The sequence below is a fragment of the Pinus tabuliformis genome, chromosome 3_2 (assembly GCF_031772625.1).
Source record: "Pinus tabuliformis cultivar Carrire ecotype Pingquan chromosome 3_2, CPIR1, whole genome shotgun sequence".
NCBI classification, from domain to species: domain Eukaryota; kingdom Viridiplantae; phylum Streptophyta; class Pinopsida; order Pinales; family Pinaceae; genus Pinus; species Pinus tabuliformis.
Window position 1 is genome coordinate 1127906538 of NC_142302.1, and position 18690 is coordinate 1127925227.

General features: G+C 37.7%; 1 protein-coding gene and 1 pseudogene across 1 annotated transcript; both read left to right on the forward strand.

Moving 5' to 3' along the window:
* The first annotated feature begins 3114 nt into the window (after positions 1 to 3114).
* On the forward strand, positions 3115 to 5001 carry LOC149184634 (EP1-like glycoprotein 2). Its single transcript, XM_089417635.1, has one exon. It carries the CDS (start codon positions 3389 to 3391, stop codon positions 4829 to 4831), a length of 1443 nt encoding a protein of 480 aa, XP_089273761.1. The 5' UTR covers positions 3115 to 3388; the 3' UTR covers positions 4832 to 5001.
* Positions 5002 to 13484: 8483 nt separating this feature from the next.
* On the forward strand, positions 13485 to 17247 carry LOC149184635 (uncharacterized; annotated as a pseudogene).
* Positions 17248 to 18690: the final 1443 nt, after the last annotated feature.

Below are 18690 nucleotides of genomic sequence, written 5' to 3' on the forward strand. Positions count from 1 at the left end.
ATTAGTCGTTCATAGTTCCTCACCGTTGGTTTGGCATGTCACCTCTTTATTTCTTACCAACGTTGGGTGCTTCTACTTTATTGGCTTCGTCAATTCGCATCAGTGGTTGACCTCTCGCTGGACAAGTTTTTTGCGGCTGATGCAACTTGCAAGGACAACATTCTTACAACCAGTGCAACTTGCAAGATTTTAACTATGTCTTAAATTTGTGGAATGTTATTGTTGTTGATGTGGTTTCTTTTGTGATTGGTTGTTAGGCCGTTGGTTAAACTTTTATTGTACCTATAGTCCAATAGTTGTCTATGATTAATAGATGCATGGTGTTTGATTTATTTTGATGTGTTTACAGTCTCAGTTCCTCGAAGTATAGCTTCTAAACTATGTTTGTAAGGAGGAATGTTCCACCAAGTTTCTGGGACGAGGAGACAAGGGAGCGGGGATATGGAGGAGCGGCCTATGCAAAAGCTCCCCACCAATTTTTAGGAAACATGGGGGGACATCGGGGTCTTAAAAATGTATAAATATAAAATATAAATTGATGAATCATATAACTAAAACAAATTTAAAATGAGAAACATAAGTTAGTAGACTAGTGTAACTACTAGTCTACTAACTTACTAACAACGCACAATGAAAATAAATTATAAAATTATAAATGTTTAAACTTTTAAACTTTAAACCATATTGATGCTCCACTTCCAACTATGAACATTGAATACTGAATATTGAAATAAAATTAAAAAAGTAAGTCTGATACATCAAGAGTCAATTTTTTTAATTTTATTGAGTCAAAATAACATAAGAACATATCAAAAGATAAACGAGCATAATTTCTCAAGGTAATCCGTTCAACAAAGGAGCAGATAGAAGGATGCTTGGTGATGGAGACAGCGTTTTGTTCAACGAAGGAGCAGACAGAAGGCTGCTTGGCGATGGCGACAGTGTTTAGTGCAACGAAGGAGCAAACAAAAATTGGTGGGGAGCTTTTTGCGGCCTATGCAAAAGCTCCCCACCAATGTTTAGGAAATGTGGGGGGACATCGGGGTCTTAAAAACGTATAAATATAAAATATAAATCGATGAGTCATATAACTGAAACAAATTTAAAACGAAAAGCATGATCATTGATATCATTATCATATAAATTATAATCATACATCATACATGTAAGTTTGTAACTGTACAGTGTACTACTAGTCGACTAACTTACTAACAATGCACAATGAAAATAAATTATAAAATTATAAATGTTTAAACTTTTAAACTTTAATCTTTAAACCATATTGACGTTCCAATTCCAACTATGAACATTGAATACTGAATATTGAAATAAAATTAAAAAAGTCAACTCTGATACATCAAGAGTCAATTTTTTTAAGTTTATCGAGTCAAAATAACATAAGAACATATCAAAAGGTAAATGAGCATAATTGCTCAAGGTAATCCATTCAATGAAGGCGCAGATAGAAGGTTGCTTGGCGATGGCGGCAGCGTTTTGTTCAACGAAGGAGCATACAGAAGGCTGCTTGGTGATGGCGACAATGTTCAGATCGACGAAGAGCAAACAAAAAATGAAATGTGAAATTAACATAACATAAACCCTTCCTAGTCGGTCAAAAAATATTAAAAATTACGAATTTTTTTTTTCCATAAGAAGAAAATGCAATTTTTTTTCTAGGGAAACAACCCCTCAAGACCCCTTAAGACCCCTTTCGCCTAGGAAACGACCCCTTTCAAGTTTCCTCGCATACCCTGTTTTTGGGAGCGTGGGGAAACGACCCCCTCTTGTCCCCAAGTCCCTGGAGCGGGAGGGAGCTAGAAAACTCGACCCCTAGGTGGGGGGACAAGATCCCATGGAACACTGGTAAGGAGTCCAATTCTCTTATTGTCTGGAGGTTATCTATGTTTCTCTGTCTTTTATTTCACATCTCAGAAAAATCTAGCTATGGATGTAATCACCATGTATTCTCTCTTTTAAGTAATACAAAATGTTGTAGCTCACAAAAAATATATATTAGGTTGAATATAAGATGAAGTTAGTTTCAATATTAAAAAAATAAATAAAAAACAATTTATTTATTTATGGAATGTAATTGAGCAAGATTTAATGGTCAAAAAGTGGAGTAGTGTGGTCAACGCTAGCCATATAGGTTCAAGCCTCTAGAAACATGTTCTAATTAGTCATCTACATTGTATAAAATTTAATAGTAACAAAAAAATTTAGATAAAAATTTCTTATTTTTAAAAATGATTTTCACTTCCAATTTAATAAAAAATAAATATCTCTATAAAATTTAAACTAATAACCTAATAAAAATAAACTACATACATAATAATTTTTTAAACAAAATATCATATTTATATCTTTTAAATTAATTATAAAAATATAAAACGGTTTCCCTTCTATTTCTTTGAAAAGGTACAGCAATATCCTTGCACATTTAAACTAATAACCTAATAAAAATAAACTACATGCAAAATACTTTTTAAAACAAAATACCATGTTTATATATTTTAGATTGAGTGTTAAAATATAAAACCGTTTCCCTTCTTTTTTTTGAAAGTTACAGCAATATCCTTGGGAGTTGTTTATAATGCGATTTTTTGGAGATTCCGGTGACTGAATCCGGCGGAAGAAATTGAGGTTAAATCTTGATTTGTTGCAGTTAAAATGGTTTTTTAACTGCATATTTGGATTCAGCGCCCTGAAAAACCCCTGGTACGCCTTGATTGTGCAAAAACTAGCTATCAAACTTGCGATTCCAATAAATTGCTACCGGATTTTGACCGAAAAAACCCACCCAAAAAACTTCCAAAAATATCTGCATATCCTTGCACATTCCCTGTATTTATTTAAGAAAAAAAATTCAAATGTCATTTAACGTAACAAAATCAAAGTGTAAATGACGTGGCACCATCTGGAAACTTTGCTTATCAAGAAACAGCTAACGGCCAGACACACACTAAATATAGATTTGAGAAGGCAGCGGATAATGATGATATACCTTTACGTTACTTCGGTGACACTGGACTCCACCACTGGCCGCCATTCTGGAATGAATGAATGACTACTGCAAACCAAAATTTATTTAAAAAATAAACAAACGTATCCTTCACTCTGGAAGATTGTATCTTTCTCAAAAACTGTGGATGCTCTCACATTTTTTATTCCATTCCACTGTATCCAGCTATCACCCGCCCCTCTGTATCTCACTCGCCTCAGAAAATTTCTGGGTTGGTGGCATACAGACGATTCGCCGCGTGAAATTTTTCAACGCGCACTGTATGAATACAATATTTCTGGAATTCTTCCATCTATAAATTCCATTAACCAGAAGCCCTTTTTCATCCACATCCACAGTCTTCTTGAGACTCTCATTTTGATTTCAATGGCGAAGCTTGTGATCGTGCTGATGTTATCAGCGGCAGCTGTAGTATTTGTTCTTGTTCCTCCACTGGGAGCAAATGCAGCGCCATTTTTATGGCCAAAGGGCTATGTTCTTTCCAACACCCCGGCTTTACAGCAACGGGAAGCCATCGAAGGAACCTTCAGAGTAGCAGTGGACAGTCAGGGCAAGACAATAGCAAGCGGAAATTACGCCTTGGGATTTCTGGATCACAACAACTCTGGCAAATTTACTTTGTCCATCGTCTTCAGCCCCTTTTCCTCTTCCCCCAAGGGCACAGAGTTCTGGAGCGCAAATCGAAACAGGCCTGTCGGAGAAAAGGCCAGGCTCGTGCGCACTGGTAAGGCCGGAATTTTGGTCCTCCTGGACTCCGACGGCACCCAAGTTTGGTCCTCCGGTAACTCAGTGGAGTCCATGGAATTATTCGAGAATGGAAACTGGAATCTATACAATACGACGAATGTGAATGCCCTGAATCTAGCTTCTTACACCGTCTGGTACAGTTGGCAACATCCCACCAATACGCTGACGATCGGGCAAATTCTTCGCACCGGGCAGAAGCTGGTGAGCAATGCCTCGCCCACCAATCCGTCAGAAGGGGATTTTTCGCTGGTGGTAGAGAAAGGGGGCGTGGTGCTTTATAAAGATAATTTGCCTTATTGGGTTTGGGGTTTCCCGGGTCTCAGCTATGAATTCATAAAGAATCCCTGCATTAATTCTGGAACTCTAATTGCTCAAGTTGTGTACGCGGGAAATCTGTTTGGTCTGGCCAACATAGGAAGCGCATCGGCAACAGGCAGCTCTGGGAATAAGAATCTTTCATGCTCGCCCACTTCTTTTTCTGATACTCTGCCTTTCGGTACTTTCAGGTCGGGGGATCAATCCTCGCTAAGGTTTGTGAGATTGGACTCTGACGGGAACCTGAGAGCGTATGTGGCGCTGCCGATGAGGGGAATTCTTGGAGGCGATCCTCTGGTTTGGACGGTGGATTACGAGCTCTTCCCCTCGTGTTTCAACTGCAGTCTGCCGTCCGTCTGCGGGGCTTATGGCGTCTGCTCCAATGGTCAGTGCAGTTGCCCCGCGCCCGCCCTGTTTGAAATGAAGGAACAGTTTCAGCCCGACGCGGGTTGCTTGCCTCGGCTTCCTCTGAATTTGAATTGCAGAGGGAAGCAAGAAATGGTGGAAGTGAAAGGTGTGGATTATTACCCGACTAAGTTCTTCGTCGACCATAAAACATCTACTTCTTCCGCTTCTTGTCAGGCTCTGTGTCTCTCCAACTGCACCTGCGTCGCCGCCTTTTTCAGTTCTGGTTCGGCTTCCAGCAGCTGCTTCTTGGCTTTCAACAGTCTGGACAGCCTGCACGTCGTGACGGATCCGAACCGTAGGGTACTCCACACCGCTTTTCTCAAAGTACAGAAGGCCTGAAAGTGTAGCAGTTGTCTTTTAGCGCACTGTGCACAGTACATTCAAAATAACTTGGACTGAATCTTGTATCAGTTTACTGTTTTCTCATTTTGGTATGAGAGAGATTTGAACACGCGACGTAAAATAACCTCTTATATATATATATTGAAATTTTTATTTTTTAATTTGAACTCCAATTTTCATATGGACCAGTATCTGACCACTCGACTTGTTTATCATTTAAAATAAATTTTAATTAATGTTTTGTGTTTTATGATAAATTATATTTCCTTTAAAATTGGAAGTTATAAAATAGCACTGAAAGCTTTATATTGGTTTTTCACATGGGAGACCCCACTAAAGCCAAAAAAAAATGAACTTTTTATAGAGGGCTACAAGATAACTAAGTAGTGGGATAGCCAAAACTTAGTATATAATAAAGAATAACAAGCCTAATCGGTCGAAAGTAAACAATGGGAAACAGAAAACCAACCTAACAAGACCATGACACATTATCAAGCAAATGGGTAACAATCTGTAGCAGCCACTTAGATGGGGTCTTTATCAAGCAAATGGGTAACAATCCGTAGCAGCCACCTAGATGGGGTCTTTACTCATTATATATGTGTGGGGAAAATTGTATTTCCTTCAAAATTGGGAGCTACAAAATAGCACTAAAAGTTTTAGGCCGGTTTTTCATAGGGGAGACCCCACCAAAGCCAAAAATGAACTCCTTGTAGAGAGGTACAAGATAACTAAGCAGTGTGATGACCAAAATTTAGCATACAATAGAGAATAACGGGGCTAATTGGTCGAAAGTAAATAGTGGGAACAAAAAACCATAATAAAAAGACCATGACACACTATCAAGCAAATGGGTCAGAATCCATAGCAATGACCTCAATGGGGTCTTTATTGTGTTTGACAATGCCCCCCATTGAGAGAGGCATTCTGAGATGATGCTATATGCACTCCATCCATCGGTCTAGGTCCATATGCTAGAGAAGATGCTCAAGAGAATGGAGAATGTTTGCCCAATGCTCATGTCGGTCCAAGTGAATTCTGCACAGGAGGAACTTCAAATGCCAATAAAGGTCCATTGTTTACATGTACTGATTAAATTTGCCACAAGTGTGTCTAGTATCAGGTACCTAATTTTCCAACTCAGCTAGAACCTTCGTGTTCGAGACATGAAGTCTGTGCGAGGAGCCTTCTCCCTCAACACTTGTAATCTCTTCCTAGATGGGCCCTAGAGTGAGACCTTGATAACGAGGTTGCTTCCTCCAAACAGTGATGCATATTTGTGTTGCCCATATGGGCCAGATCTTAATAATAGGTCACTCCCTTGTGCACTCAGCCTCGATGACGAGGCATAGGGTAGGGATAGATAAACTAAAAGAGTCTAACAACAAAGAGGGGGAGAAAGAAGCAAAGTTGGCTCCAATGGGACACGACGTCACAGGAGCACAGAGAGGGGGGTCAACATTGAGAGAATGACTAGCATGAGAAGCCATCCACACTCACTAGCCATAGGGAGAAAGACAACAGGGGAGTGACAACGTCCAACTGCAAAGGGCCTAGAGAGAGTGTTCCAATAGAGCGCGAAAACTAGGTGAGGGTGCCAGGAAAAGGAGCAAACAATGGTTAGCTCAGTGGAGAGTGAAAGAGAGAGGAGCTAGGAGGAAATCAAGAAGAAAACTCCTAGGGACCAGTTACTGTGACGTGGAGAAGGCCTTAGAGAGTGGAAAATCTCGAGCTTAGGAGCTTCTTGAAACCTTGCCAATCTACAGAAGCATAGTGAACTAAAAAAGGAAAGCAAATAAAGATGGGAAAGAAATATAACATCTGCAATGTTGTAGTTGAGACTGAGGTTGTATACCTTCAGTATGATAACAAATATCAAGTTGGAGGAATTGTTGTTTACCAAACCAAAGCATTGAGAACCAAGCAAATAGTAGGTAGCTAGTAGAAATCCTACATGTCCCAACTGTCTCCAAAGGTAAATTGCAATCCTTGCCAAATGACCATTAAAGCATTTGAATTACCATTAAGGGTCGACTGCATACTAATCTAACATAGGGATGACATGCTTAATGTCATAACGACTAAATACATGTCAAAAATAAAAAATAAAATTTTTAATTCTTATTATTATTATTATTATAAAAAGAATTAATATATGAGTAGTATATATATAAAACTGAGTTAATTAGGGTTATTTTTGGTGGTGGGGTAGAATGGTTGTTATCTTCCCCATCCATATTCAAATCCCCATTAGTGACATAATAAGCTACAATGCCTTGATAAATATTGTTGTAATGGCTTCCTCAATCTTAACAAGATTTTTAATCATAAATATTCACCTTTACTTTATTATGGAGATTCTTAATCTGTAAATAGATTTTGTTACACTACTATGGCTTCCTAATACCAATACCACACACTCAGAAAACTATAACTTATGTTTGAGTATAGCAAAATTTTAAATTAATCAATTTAATTTAAAGAGCATAAAAGGCATAATTACTTTTGAAATAAATCTGAACCTTTGAGATATAATTATTGTTAAAATTCTTCTAATTATTATTATTTATTTATTTTATTTTATTTTATTTATTTTTTTTTTTTTTTTTTTTTGGAGATTAAATCTCTATCATCCAGTTTTTTTATTGGATATATGGATTCAGCACCCTGGAAAACCCATAGGGCAGAAGATTACCCATCAAGATTGTGGTTTCAATAAATTCCTACGGGATTTTAGAGAAATTGACCAGAAAAACCCACCATAAAACTTTGCAAAAAATCACATTAAAAACAACTCAAAAATTATGACTTTCAACTCATTAGTCTCCATCTTCCTCTAATATCACTGCAACTATGTCATTAAAATAACTCCTTACAATTTTCAATTTTCTTTCAAACAAGTCAACAAATAACCTTGCAATATACAACAAGTTCGTGACCTTAAAAATCATAGAGAATATATAAACAATTTGAACCTAATGAGCGTTGAACAATGAAGAAAAGGCATTCTCAAGTCTCCAGATGAGTCTGGCCAACCCTTTACGGGTAGTCAGACAAAGATGGTACGGTAAAAGCAAAGCACCCATAGATTTTACATCATTCTAATTCGCAATACGATGGCATTTACAAATAGTATTTTGACACACGTTCCAAATTTTTCATTGACCCAATTTAGGATCTCAGTGGCACTGTGAAGATATGTGGGTCCCACCATAACAGCCAATTCCCCACCACCACGAGGGGAACTGCCTATAACCCACTCAGTGATCAAATTTGAAGGGCAGGTCTTAATTTCATTTAGAAGGGCACATATTCAGGTCGCACTTCTATAATGAAAAGCATAAAAAAAAAGAGCAATTCAATTGACAACAGTAAATTATTTTCAAATTTCTTTTTATTTTTTCACAGGAAAATGGTGGAACAACAACCCCATGGATGTTGTATATAAGGCAGGTCTGATATGAGCCACAGGAAAATGGTGGAACAACAACCCCATGGATGTTGTATATAAGGCAGGTCTGATATGAGCCACAACTAATATATCGAATGCATTTACCATTAATGGATAAAAAGGAGACCTATATTCCTGCTCCAGTTTAGATAAGGATTAATTTTGTAGGAAATTTTTGTGACCAAAACATTAAAGCCAATATACAAGTAGCTCAATCAAATTTAAGTTTATTGCATGAACGAAAAAATTTAGTAAAATTCTAAACAGGTTTAGGATTCAACAAATGAATGTACAAATGTGTATATGTTTTTGGTATCTCCTTTTTTAATATGAAAACATACCAGGAATTGGGAATCCGCAAACAAATCAAATCCAGTATGTTAGGAAGCTTGTTGAATGCGCTCCTCTCCAAGCATAAATCGTGCTTAAACCTTGCTTGAAAGTCGTTTGCTGAATGATGAATCTATGTTCCTCTCCAACTTAAATGGTCATCAAACCTTGCTTTAGGCAACCTTCAAGCACAACCCAGTGAAATTACAGACCTAATACATGGCCCATATTGACATCTAGTCGCTCTCAATTGAAACTACCAAATGTAATGGTATCAAGGGGTAGTTGTGACATAATAATTAATAAGAACTTCTATCATATGCACAATTAAAAAAAACAACTCGAAAAGAAACTGTTGTTTTTGAAATGGGAACAACTGCCAAATGTAATGGTATCAAAAGGTAATTGTGACATAATAATTAACTAGCATTTGCATCAGATGTTGCAAAGGAAACGCCGTAAGGCATAAATTGAAGAACACAAATACAACACAAGATTACTTTGATAAATAATAAAAATATATTGACCACTCAAATCAATGCCCCATTAACTGGAACCACTTAGTAGACATATCTATCAACATTAGGATTATACACAATGATCAAGAAATTTCCCATATACAAACAACACCTTGCACAACAACCTTTTGTCACGTCCACATTTTAAAAAATGCCTTGCAACATGATTGGAATCTCCCATATTGTCTTTTTCATTATGCAGATAAATCTTCCCTATTGCTATTTTCATCATGAATATTGTTAGTTCATTGTTGTAAGGTGTTAGTGTGTTAAAATATACAAACAGCACGTTCCGCAACAACCTTTTGTCACATCCACATTTTAAAAAATGCCTTGGAACGTGATTGGAATCTCCCATATTGCCTTTTTCATTACGCAGAAAATCCTTCGATCAAGTCTTGTGTAATGTGCAAGACTAATCTTTGTGGGGAAGTCACCGTTGTACACTATGATCCTTTAGAGCCTTTCAGGATTTTAGACTCTCTTTCAAAATGTTGGTATTTATATCGGGGCCTACCTTCTAAAGAGTGGTTGTTACCGACGGAGTCACAGATGAGGCTTTATTTAATGAGCAAGGAATATTTTCCCTCGTACTCCAACTTTAGAGTACAAGACACTAAAAAAATTATGCAGCTGAAAGTGATCCATCTTCAAGATATTTTTCCTGTCAGTTACGAACAAAATGTTTAAAACCTCAGTTCTGCGAAGAACTCTGTTAAGCTGGAATGTAAGAGTTTGCCTTGTATTTGACAAGAGCTTGAGAAAAACTTCGCAGAGGAAATCGTTCAATAGGAGGGTTTCCTTTTCCCTTTTTCAGTTATATCTGTGATCATGAGTTTCCATTAACCCACAAGTTTCTTCGGATCAAGGTCTGATCCGTGAGTATTGAAAACTGTTTTCAGCACAAATTCACCTTAACATAAGCAGGTTTCAGTCTTTTAACATACATCTCATAAGTCCTGACTAATGAGACAACCGACTAGGCTAAACTGCTGAAACCTATGTGATTCCATTCTAACTAACTTGAATGCATGCTGAGACGAATTGATTCAAGGTAAAATATTTGCAAAAACAATAGTTTCCAGTGCATTTTCCTTGTAAATCTGGCAGAAATTTTGCCAGAATCTTGGAATTACAGGTTTGAATTGCATAAATTTAATACTGAGGTGCCCAATTGGACATAAGGGGGTAGGGAATTCATCTGCAACATCAAATTTGCAAAAAGAAGAAGTGTTTTATTGCCAAAATTGGCATTTTTCATTGCCAGACAGAAAGTGCAGTACGTTAAAAGATTATGGCTTCCCAAAGCACACAGGTACTTCTAAGCATCATTAGATTGGAGAAAGGTAGTAACTGAAGAAAAGAAGGCTGCTATCACATAAGCATGAGGACTTCACCCCATAGCCAGTTTTCATCGCATAGGCATGAGAAATTCACCCTAAACCCAGTTTTCAGATTGGCAAAGATTTGAAAAAGTTTTAATGTATGTGGTATTTCACAAATAAACCTTCTTCAGTATTGTTGTCAATGTAGGATTTTTTTTTGGTTGATGTTTCCAGTTTACAAATGCAGCAAGCGCACCCTTCTCCATTATGGGATTATCACGATGAACTGAAGTCAGGTCATGCAGAAAGCATGCCCATTTCCATTATGTGAATATCACAACGAACTATAGCAGGCTGACAACAGATATTCGAAAACATATGTCTCAGTGATTGTGGCAGAAGACCTACACCTTGCCCCATCCACATGGAGCCGGAGCCTGAGCCGCTACTTACACAGGTGCATAGAAGCAACAGCTCATGAAGGGAAAACATGTCTCTGAGGATTTGAAACTTGGGGTGGGCATGAAGAGTCACAATCCATGTGGAATTGACATATTGTTAATGAGGTAAATAAGGTGAATGAATGTAAAAACAAGATGCAAAGGAAATTGGAACTCACCTCCAATCTCTGAGCCATTTCGGTCCCCTTTATGCGTTTGTGAACTACTTCGATCATCCGGGGATCGATCTCGACTGCGATGACTCTGTGGGCGGCCTGCAGCAACTCTAGGGTTAGATTTCCAGTACCCGGGCCGATTTCCAGGACGGTATCGCTTTCTCTCATGTCCGCTTTCTCAACGATGGATTTGAGAACACCGGGATTTGTGAGAATGTGGGATTTGTGAGAATGTGCTGCCTGCTCAGTACAGCCTTGGGATCAATCAACTCCACCCACAGACAGTACAAGAAAAGCCCGCCAACAGGGTTAGTGGGACGCATGTAGCACTAGAGAGCCCGGTTCAGCTGCCCTGATGAAACTATTCGATCCGCCAAATGAAACGCCCAAACCGTTTGGGCAACCCTTTTGAATCAACGATCAACGGCTGAAATTGTTGCAATCGTCTAACATATAATCGTGTGGCTTACACGATGACAGGTAAGCAGAGAGGGGAGTTGATTTCAGAGGGAAACGCCTTACGGCGTAATAAGAACTTGCATCATATGCACAATTAGAAAAAACAACTCAAAAGGAAACTGTTGTTTTTCAAATGGGAGTTTCTAAAATGGGACTTAAGTTTTAACATGAAAAGAAATTTACAAATTCAACATTCCTAAAATTCTAATTTTTTCATTCCTAAAATTCTAATTTCAGGAAAAATGAAATTTAAAAAAAAATTGACAATTTGACAGCACTTCTTAAAAAATTTTAAGATATTATTCCAATTTTTTTTTTTAAATGACAAAAATCAATTTTTAAATTTTTTTTGACTGGTAAAATTTTCTTCTTACTTCTCTGACTTGCCAGAGACCCTTTGAAGGGCTCTGACGTGTTCAATTTTGATCCCTGAACCCACTTTGACCGGCATTATTGCCGGTCAGTAAAATATTGTATAATACGAATAATAACATAAAGCTAAATAATAATAACATAAATTAAATAACAATAAAGGTGAAATAGTCGGCCGTGTGGGCCTTCCTTTCTTTTATCCATTCTTCGTGTCAGATGTTCATGTTGTTACCATATGTGTAGTCTAACGAGGCTGAGGAGTTGCCCAGAAAATTACGGGAATTTCAGTTATTTTTAGAGAAAATTTGGCAAGGATTTTTGTAAATCCAAGTTACAGCGATTAAACTTCAAAATTTTAGGTTTCTATACGTTTTTGATGGTGCTGAATCCATTTCCACCATCAAAAACACGATTCAAACACTGTCTCTACAAGTTTTTTTGAAATTTTTTTACCCAGCTTCTGGTCACTTTTGACCGCACAATTCCTCCAATTCCTCCACCTCGTTAGACGACTCAGTTACTATACTTTTAGTTGTCATCTAATGTTTACTATGTGCGTGGTGGTCAAAATATGCAAAATATTTGTTTCTTTTAAATATAAAGTGTAAGTCATGGGAAACAAATAAAAGGCCGATGGTGGAAGGAGGCCTTCAGGGGCGCGATCCTGGGTTAGCAAACGTGGCCCTGGGATGCAAATTGCTATGGCAATTATGCGTGGAGCCCAACCATCCTGTAAGCCAGATCCTCAATGAGAAATATCTCAAAAATCGATCCATCATGAACTATAAACTGGAGAAGCATCCCAAAGGCACGCAGGCCTGGAAACTGTGCGCCAAAGGAATAGAATTTTTCAGAAGTGAATTATACCGTATTCCGGGCAATGGGAAGAATACGAATCTCTGGAAAGACCGCATAATGGGACAAAACACCATGTTTAAAATTTAAACTAATAATTTTAAAAAAATAAACTATATGCAAAATAATTTTCAAACTAATAATCTAATAAAAATAAACTCTATACAAATTAATTTTTTCAACAGAACACCATGTTTAAAATTTAAACTACTAATCTAAAAAAAATAAACTACATGCAAAATAATTTTCAAACTAATAATCTAATAAAAATAAATTACAAGGAAAAAATTTAAACAAAACACCACGTTTAAAATTTAAACTAATAATCTCATATAAACTAATAATCTAACAAAAATAAACTACATGCAAAATCATTTTCAAACAAATAATTTAATAAAAATAAATTACATGCAAAATAATTTTTTAATCAAAACACCATGTTTAAAATTTAAAATAATAATCTAATAAAAATAAACTACATGCAAAATAATTTTTTTTTCAAAATACTATGTTTAAAATTTCAAATAATAATTTAATAAAAATAAACTACATACAAAATAATTTTCAAACTAATAATCTAATAAAAATAAACTACATGCGAAATAATTTTTTAAACAAAACGTCATCTTTAAAATTTAAACTACTAATCTAATAAAAATAAACAGAACGCCATCTTTAAAATTTAAACTACTAATCTAATAAAAATAAACTACATGTACCCTGGATGCGGGTGATTGATTGTCCAAAGGACATACAGGCGGCGTATCACATGGGCAAGTGTCAGCCCACATACGCCACGAGTCAGGTCGCAAGGAAAGGGAGATGGGCCTGCACAAATTCTTTAATGCGGCCATTACTGCGCTCATCCGTCGTCTCGCACGCCGCGTCCTGCCGCTCCTTAAACGCTCTTTGCATAACAGCTTCAATGCATTCCACTGTCGAGTTTTTGCTTCCAGTTCTGGGCGTTTCTCTGAATCACTCTGCAGGGGTTCATAGACCTGTTAATGTGCAGAGTTTGTATGGTTATTGGGAAGTTCCGTTATTACCCAGCTCAGAGCAAGCAAAAATGCCGCGCGAAAGAGTCAGGTTACTGAGCAGAAGAGGGGGCTCCGGTGGTCGAGCAGTCTCGCAGCGATCTTCCGACACTCTGGAACCTGAGCGGCGCAGTCCACCGGCTACGAGGAGCGGAAGAGGAAGGGGTCGTGGCAGATCTGGAGATGCAGTATGTGAACATGCTGCTCACCATACTGCGCGGTATCGTTTCCCTTACTTGCTCGATAATGCTACTTTCATTATTTCAGTCACTATCGAAAAGCGTGAAGACAACAGAAATTTGGGAGCGGCCCAAGCTGAAGCAACTGCAGAACAACAGACTGTAAATCTGGAGGATCACTTGAGCCCATTCATGGAGAATGCTTCGACGCTGAATCCGGCCAACCCCGCTGGCCCAAGTGCATCCATGCGTGGCGATCCCACCGGCTCGGTGGCTCCTCATTCGGACTCGGAGGACTCTCTACGGTATGGGTGTTTGGTTGTCGAGGAGGCCTATACTACAGATGATGACTAACCTAGCATAATTCTGTGTGTCTTCGTTGCTATGATTTTGGCTCAGGTTCCTGCTTGTCAATGTGTCGTTACTACATACACCAGTTGTTTATGTCTGTCTCAGGGCACGGTCTGTCCATGTTTCTGTCCGTCTCAGGGCGCTGTCTGGCAAATGTAATGGTTTTGTTACTGTTCAAAACTGTAATGTGTCGTAGAAGAAGTTCACACACAGCTGAAGATTCAACTGCACTGATCTTATGTGTTTTTTTGTAAAATGCCATCAACAGGCTGAACTTTCAAGGCCAAGGCCTTGCTGTAACTTTTTGTATCAATAATAGCAGTAGTCATATTGAGAAAAAGAAAAATAAACTACATGTAAAATAATTTTCAAACTAATAATCTAATAAAAATAAACTACATACAAGATATTAATTAATATATTAATTAATTATAAATATTAATTAATATATTAATTATTATATTAATTAATTATTTATAATTGTTAATATGATTTGGTTTAATATATTAGTTTAATTTATATAGAAATTAATATAGACTTCCCTAATATTTTTTAGAAATAACCTTTTTAATATAAAAATTAGCATTATAATGCTATACTATAATAATTTTGATATAACTATTAATTATTATATTAATCAATTATAAATATTTATTATTTATAATTGTTAATATGAAGTAGTTTAATATATTAATTTAATTTATATAGAAATTATTATATTTTAGTTCAATAAACTAATTTTAGTATTAGTTCAATTCCCTAATTTAATCTTTAGGTTATAAATTAATATATTAACTCTTCAATAAAAAATTTAATATAAAAATAAAAGTAATTTATTAAAAATAAAAGTAATTTATTAAAATAAAATAAAATTAATTATTATTCCAAGCCGACAGTATGTTGTTCCCTAAAAATTTATCCTCGTTATTATTTATTCCCTAAGAAGCTCTTCTTTTATCATCATTCTAAAATCCTGATGATGGATCCCATTTGGGATTTGAAACGTTGGTATAAAAATGTTCATACTGTGGATTCTCCGGTCACTGATTCAAAAAAAAATACATACAAGATAATTTTTTAAACAAAACATCATGTTTAAAATTTAAACAAATAATCTAATAAAAATAAATCACATGCAAAATAATTTTTTAAACAAAACAGCATGTTTAAAATTTAAACTAATAATCTAATAAAAATAAACTACATATAAAATAATTTTCAAACTAATAATCTAATAAAAATAAACTACCTACAAAAATTTTCAAAGCACACTGCATGAATACAAAATTTCTGGACATCTTCCATCTATAAATTCCATTAACCAGGAGCCCTATTCATCCACATCCATAGTCTTCTTGAATCTCTTATTTTGATTTCAATGGCGAAGCTTGTGATCGCGCTGATGTTATGAGCGACAGCTGTCGCATTTGTTCTTGTTACTCCACTGGGAGCAAATGCAGCGCCATTTTTATGGCCAAAGGGCTATGTTCTTTCCAACACCCCGGCCTTACAGCAACGGGAAGCCATGGAAGGAACCTTCAGAGTAGCAGTGGACAGTCAGGGCAAGACAATTGCAAGCGGAAATTACGCCTTGGGATTTCTGGATCACAACAACTCTGGCAAATTCACTTTGTCCATCGTCTTCAGCCCATTTTCCTCTTCCCCCGAGGGCACCGAGTTCTGGAGCGCGAACCGCAACAGGCCTGTCGGAGAAAAGGCCAGGCTCGCGCGCACTGGTAAGGCCGGAATTTTGGTCCTTCTGGACTCCGACGGCACCCAAGTTTGGTCCTCCGGTAACTCAGTGGAGTCCATGGAATTATTCGAGAATGGAAACTGGAATCTATACAATACGACAAATTTGAAGGCACGAAATCTGGGTTCTTACACCGTCTGGTACAGTTGGCAGCATCCTACCAATACTCTGACTATCGGGCAAATTCTTCGAACCGGGCAGAAGCTGGTGAGCAATGCCTCGCCCACCAATCCCTCAGAAGGGGATTTTTCACTGGTGGCAGAGAAAGGGGGCGTGGTGCTTTATAAAGATAAATTGCCTTATTGGGTTTGGGGTTTCCCAGGTCTCAGCTATGAATTCATAAAGAATCCCCGCATTAATTCTGGAACTGTAATTGCTCAAGTTGTGTACGCGGGAAATCTGTTTGGTCTGGCCAACATAGGAAGCGCGGTCTGGGAATAATAATCTTTCATGTTCGCCCACTTCTCTGTCTGATACTCTGCCTTTTGGTACCTTCAGGTCAGGGGATCAATCCTCGCTAAGGTTTGTGAGATTGGACTCTTACGGGAACCTGAGAGCGTATGTGGCGCTGCCGATGAGGGGAATTCTTGGAGGCGATCCTCTGATTTGTACTGTGGATTACGAGCTCTTCCCATCGTGTTTCAATTGCAGCCTGCCGTCCGTCTGCGGGGCATATGGCGTTTGCTCCAATGGTCAGTGCAGTTGCCCCGCGCCCGCCCTGTTTCAAATGAAGGAACAGTTTCAGCCCGACGCGGGTTGCTTGCCTCGGCTTCCCCTGAATTTGAATTGCAGAGGGAAGCAAGAAATGGTGGAAGTGAAAGGTGTGGATTATTACCCGACTAAGTTCTTCGGCGACCATAAAACATCTACTTCTTCTGCTTCTTGTAAGGCTCTGTGTCTCTCCAACTGCACCTGCGTCGCCGCCTTTTTCAGTTCTGGTTCGGCTTCCACCCGCTGCTTCTGGGCTTTCAACCGCCTGGACAGCCTGCACGTTGTAGCAGATCCGAACCGCATGGCACTCCACACCGCTTTCGTCAAAGTACAGAAGGCCTGAAAGTGAACCAATGAGTTGTCCAGTAGCGCACTGTATACTGCACATTCAAAATAACATCGACTGAATCATGTATTAGTTTACTGTTTCCTGGGCAAGACTTGAACACACCACCTCTCAAGCTGTTTTATAATTTAAAATATTTTTTTATTAAAATAGGGAGAGATTTTAACATTTTATCCATTTTATTTACTTATTTGGAATTGCAACGAATCTAGGTTTGGGTTAGTTACTTATTTGGGTTTTATTTAACCGAATATACTTTTAATTTTTCGTCCTCATTCGACTTCCGCTGCATCATGGCTTTCGTCCTCATTCGGCTTCCGCTCTGTGCAGTGCTCATTCAAATTAACATGCCCTGCATCATGTATGGGATTACAGTTTTCTCGTTTAAATCTCCATCGTAATAATCTTTTGTTCAAATTATTGTGTATAAATATCGTGTCTTTCGCAACGTAGAGAGCTATTGCAACTAGGGGTGATAAGAATTAAATTTGCTTAATGTTTTTAAGCTATAGTCGTTATTCTTAAAGGTTGTAATGTTTTCAAGCTATAGCCGTTATTTAAGGTTATTATAGTAATGATGAAAATCAAATTTATTAGCATTAACATATGCATTTAAATACATCTCGAACATATTTGGCACTTAGCGATTGTTTTTTTAAATCTAGGATAATCCGTACTCTTCTAGCCAAGACACAACAGGTCATAATATACTCAATGAGATTTGAACCCTCATCTCGTGGGTTTTACCCAGCGAAACTTACCGTTAAACCCCATATCACTGTATGGCATTAGGGATTGTAATTATACTTCAATCTTGACGTTCAGGGTATTATGGACATTTTTAGGGTTTTATTATATGAATGGTCTCTATTAGGGTATAGAGTCAGGGTTTCTTTAATGTACTTGGCATTTGTATTTAGAGTTTTATCAACATTTAGAGTTTTATCTTAGGCCATGTTTCAATGTATCTTTTACATAAATTTAGAGTATCTTTTACATAGATTTAGGGTTTCTTGTACGGTAGGATTTTATCTAGGGAAAGCTATTTAGGATGTCATCGTATTGACATCAATGACAATTTTGACCAACACTTACCTCGAAGGTTAAATAATTGTGAGGAGAAAGACACCACTACAGGGCCATCACCCATCGAAGAAGCGCAATGTTATCGCTCTACAACTCCCCAAAAATCACAAAATCTCTAGGTCTCCAATCCCAAATTTTACTCACATGCCCTTTTTTCCCTTGAGAACATGGGAAAACCATAAATACAATAAGAAAATACCATATTTGACAAACATTAACTATCTTGCAGGGCCTCCATAAGGTCAACCCTTCCGCTCTTCCGAACACCGGACCACCATCGACAACCAATAACCACAACGTAGGACCTCCAACCAATAGCCCGACTCTAGCATGCTTAATATAACTTTGTCGCACCCACTCTACATGGGGGAGCATGCCACATCACCCTCCCGACCCCCTCCGCCACCCCCATTATTGGCCTCAAGATCCAGTGGGGTGGTTGGCACTCCCCCTGATCCCACTAACAATTT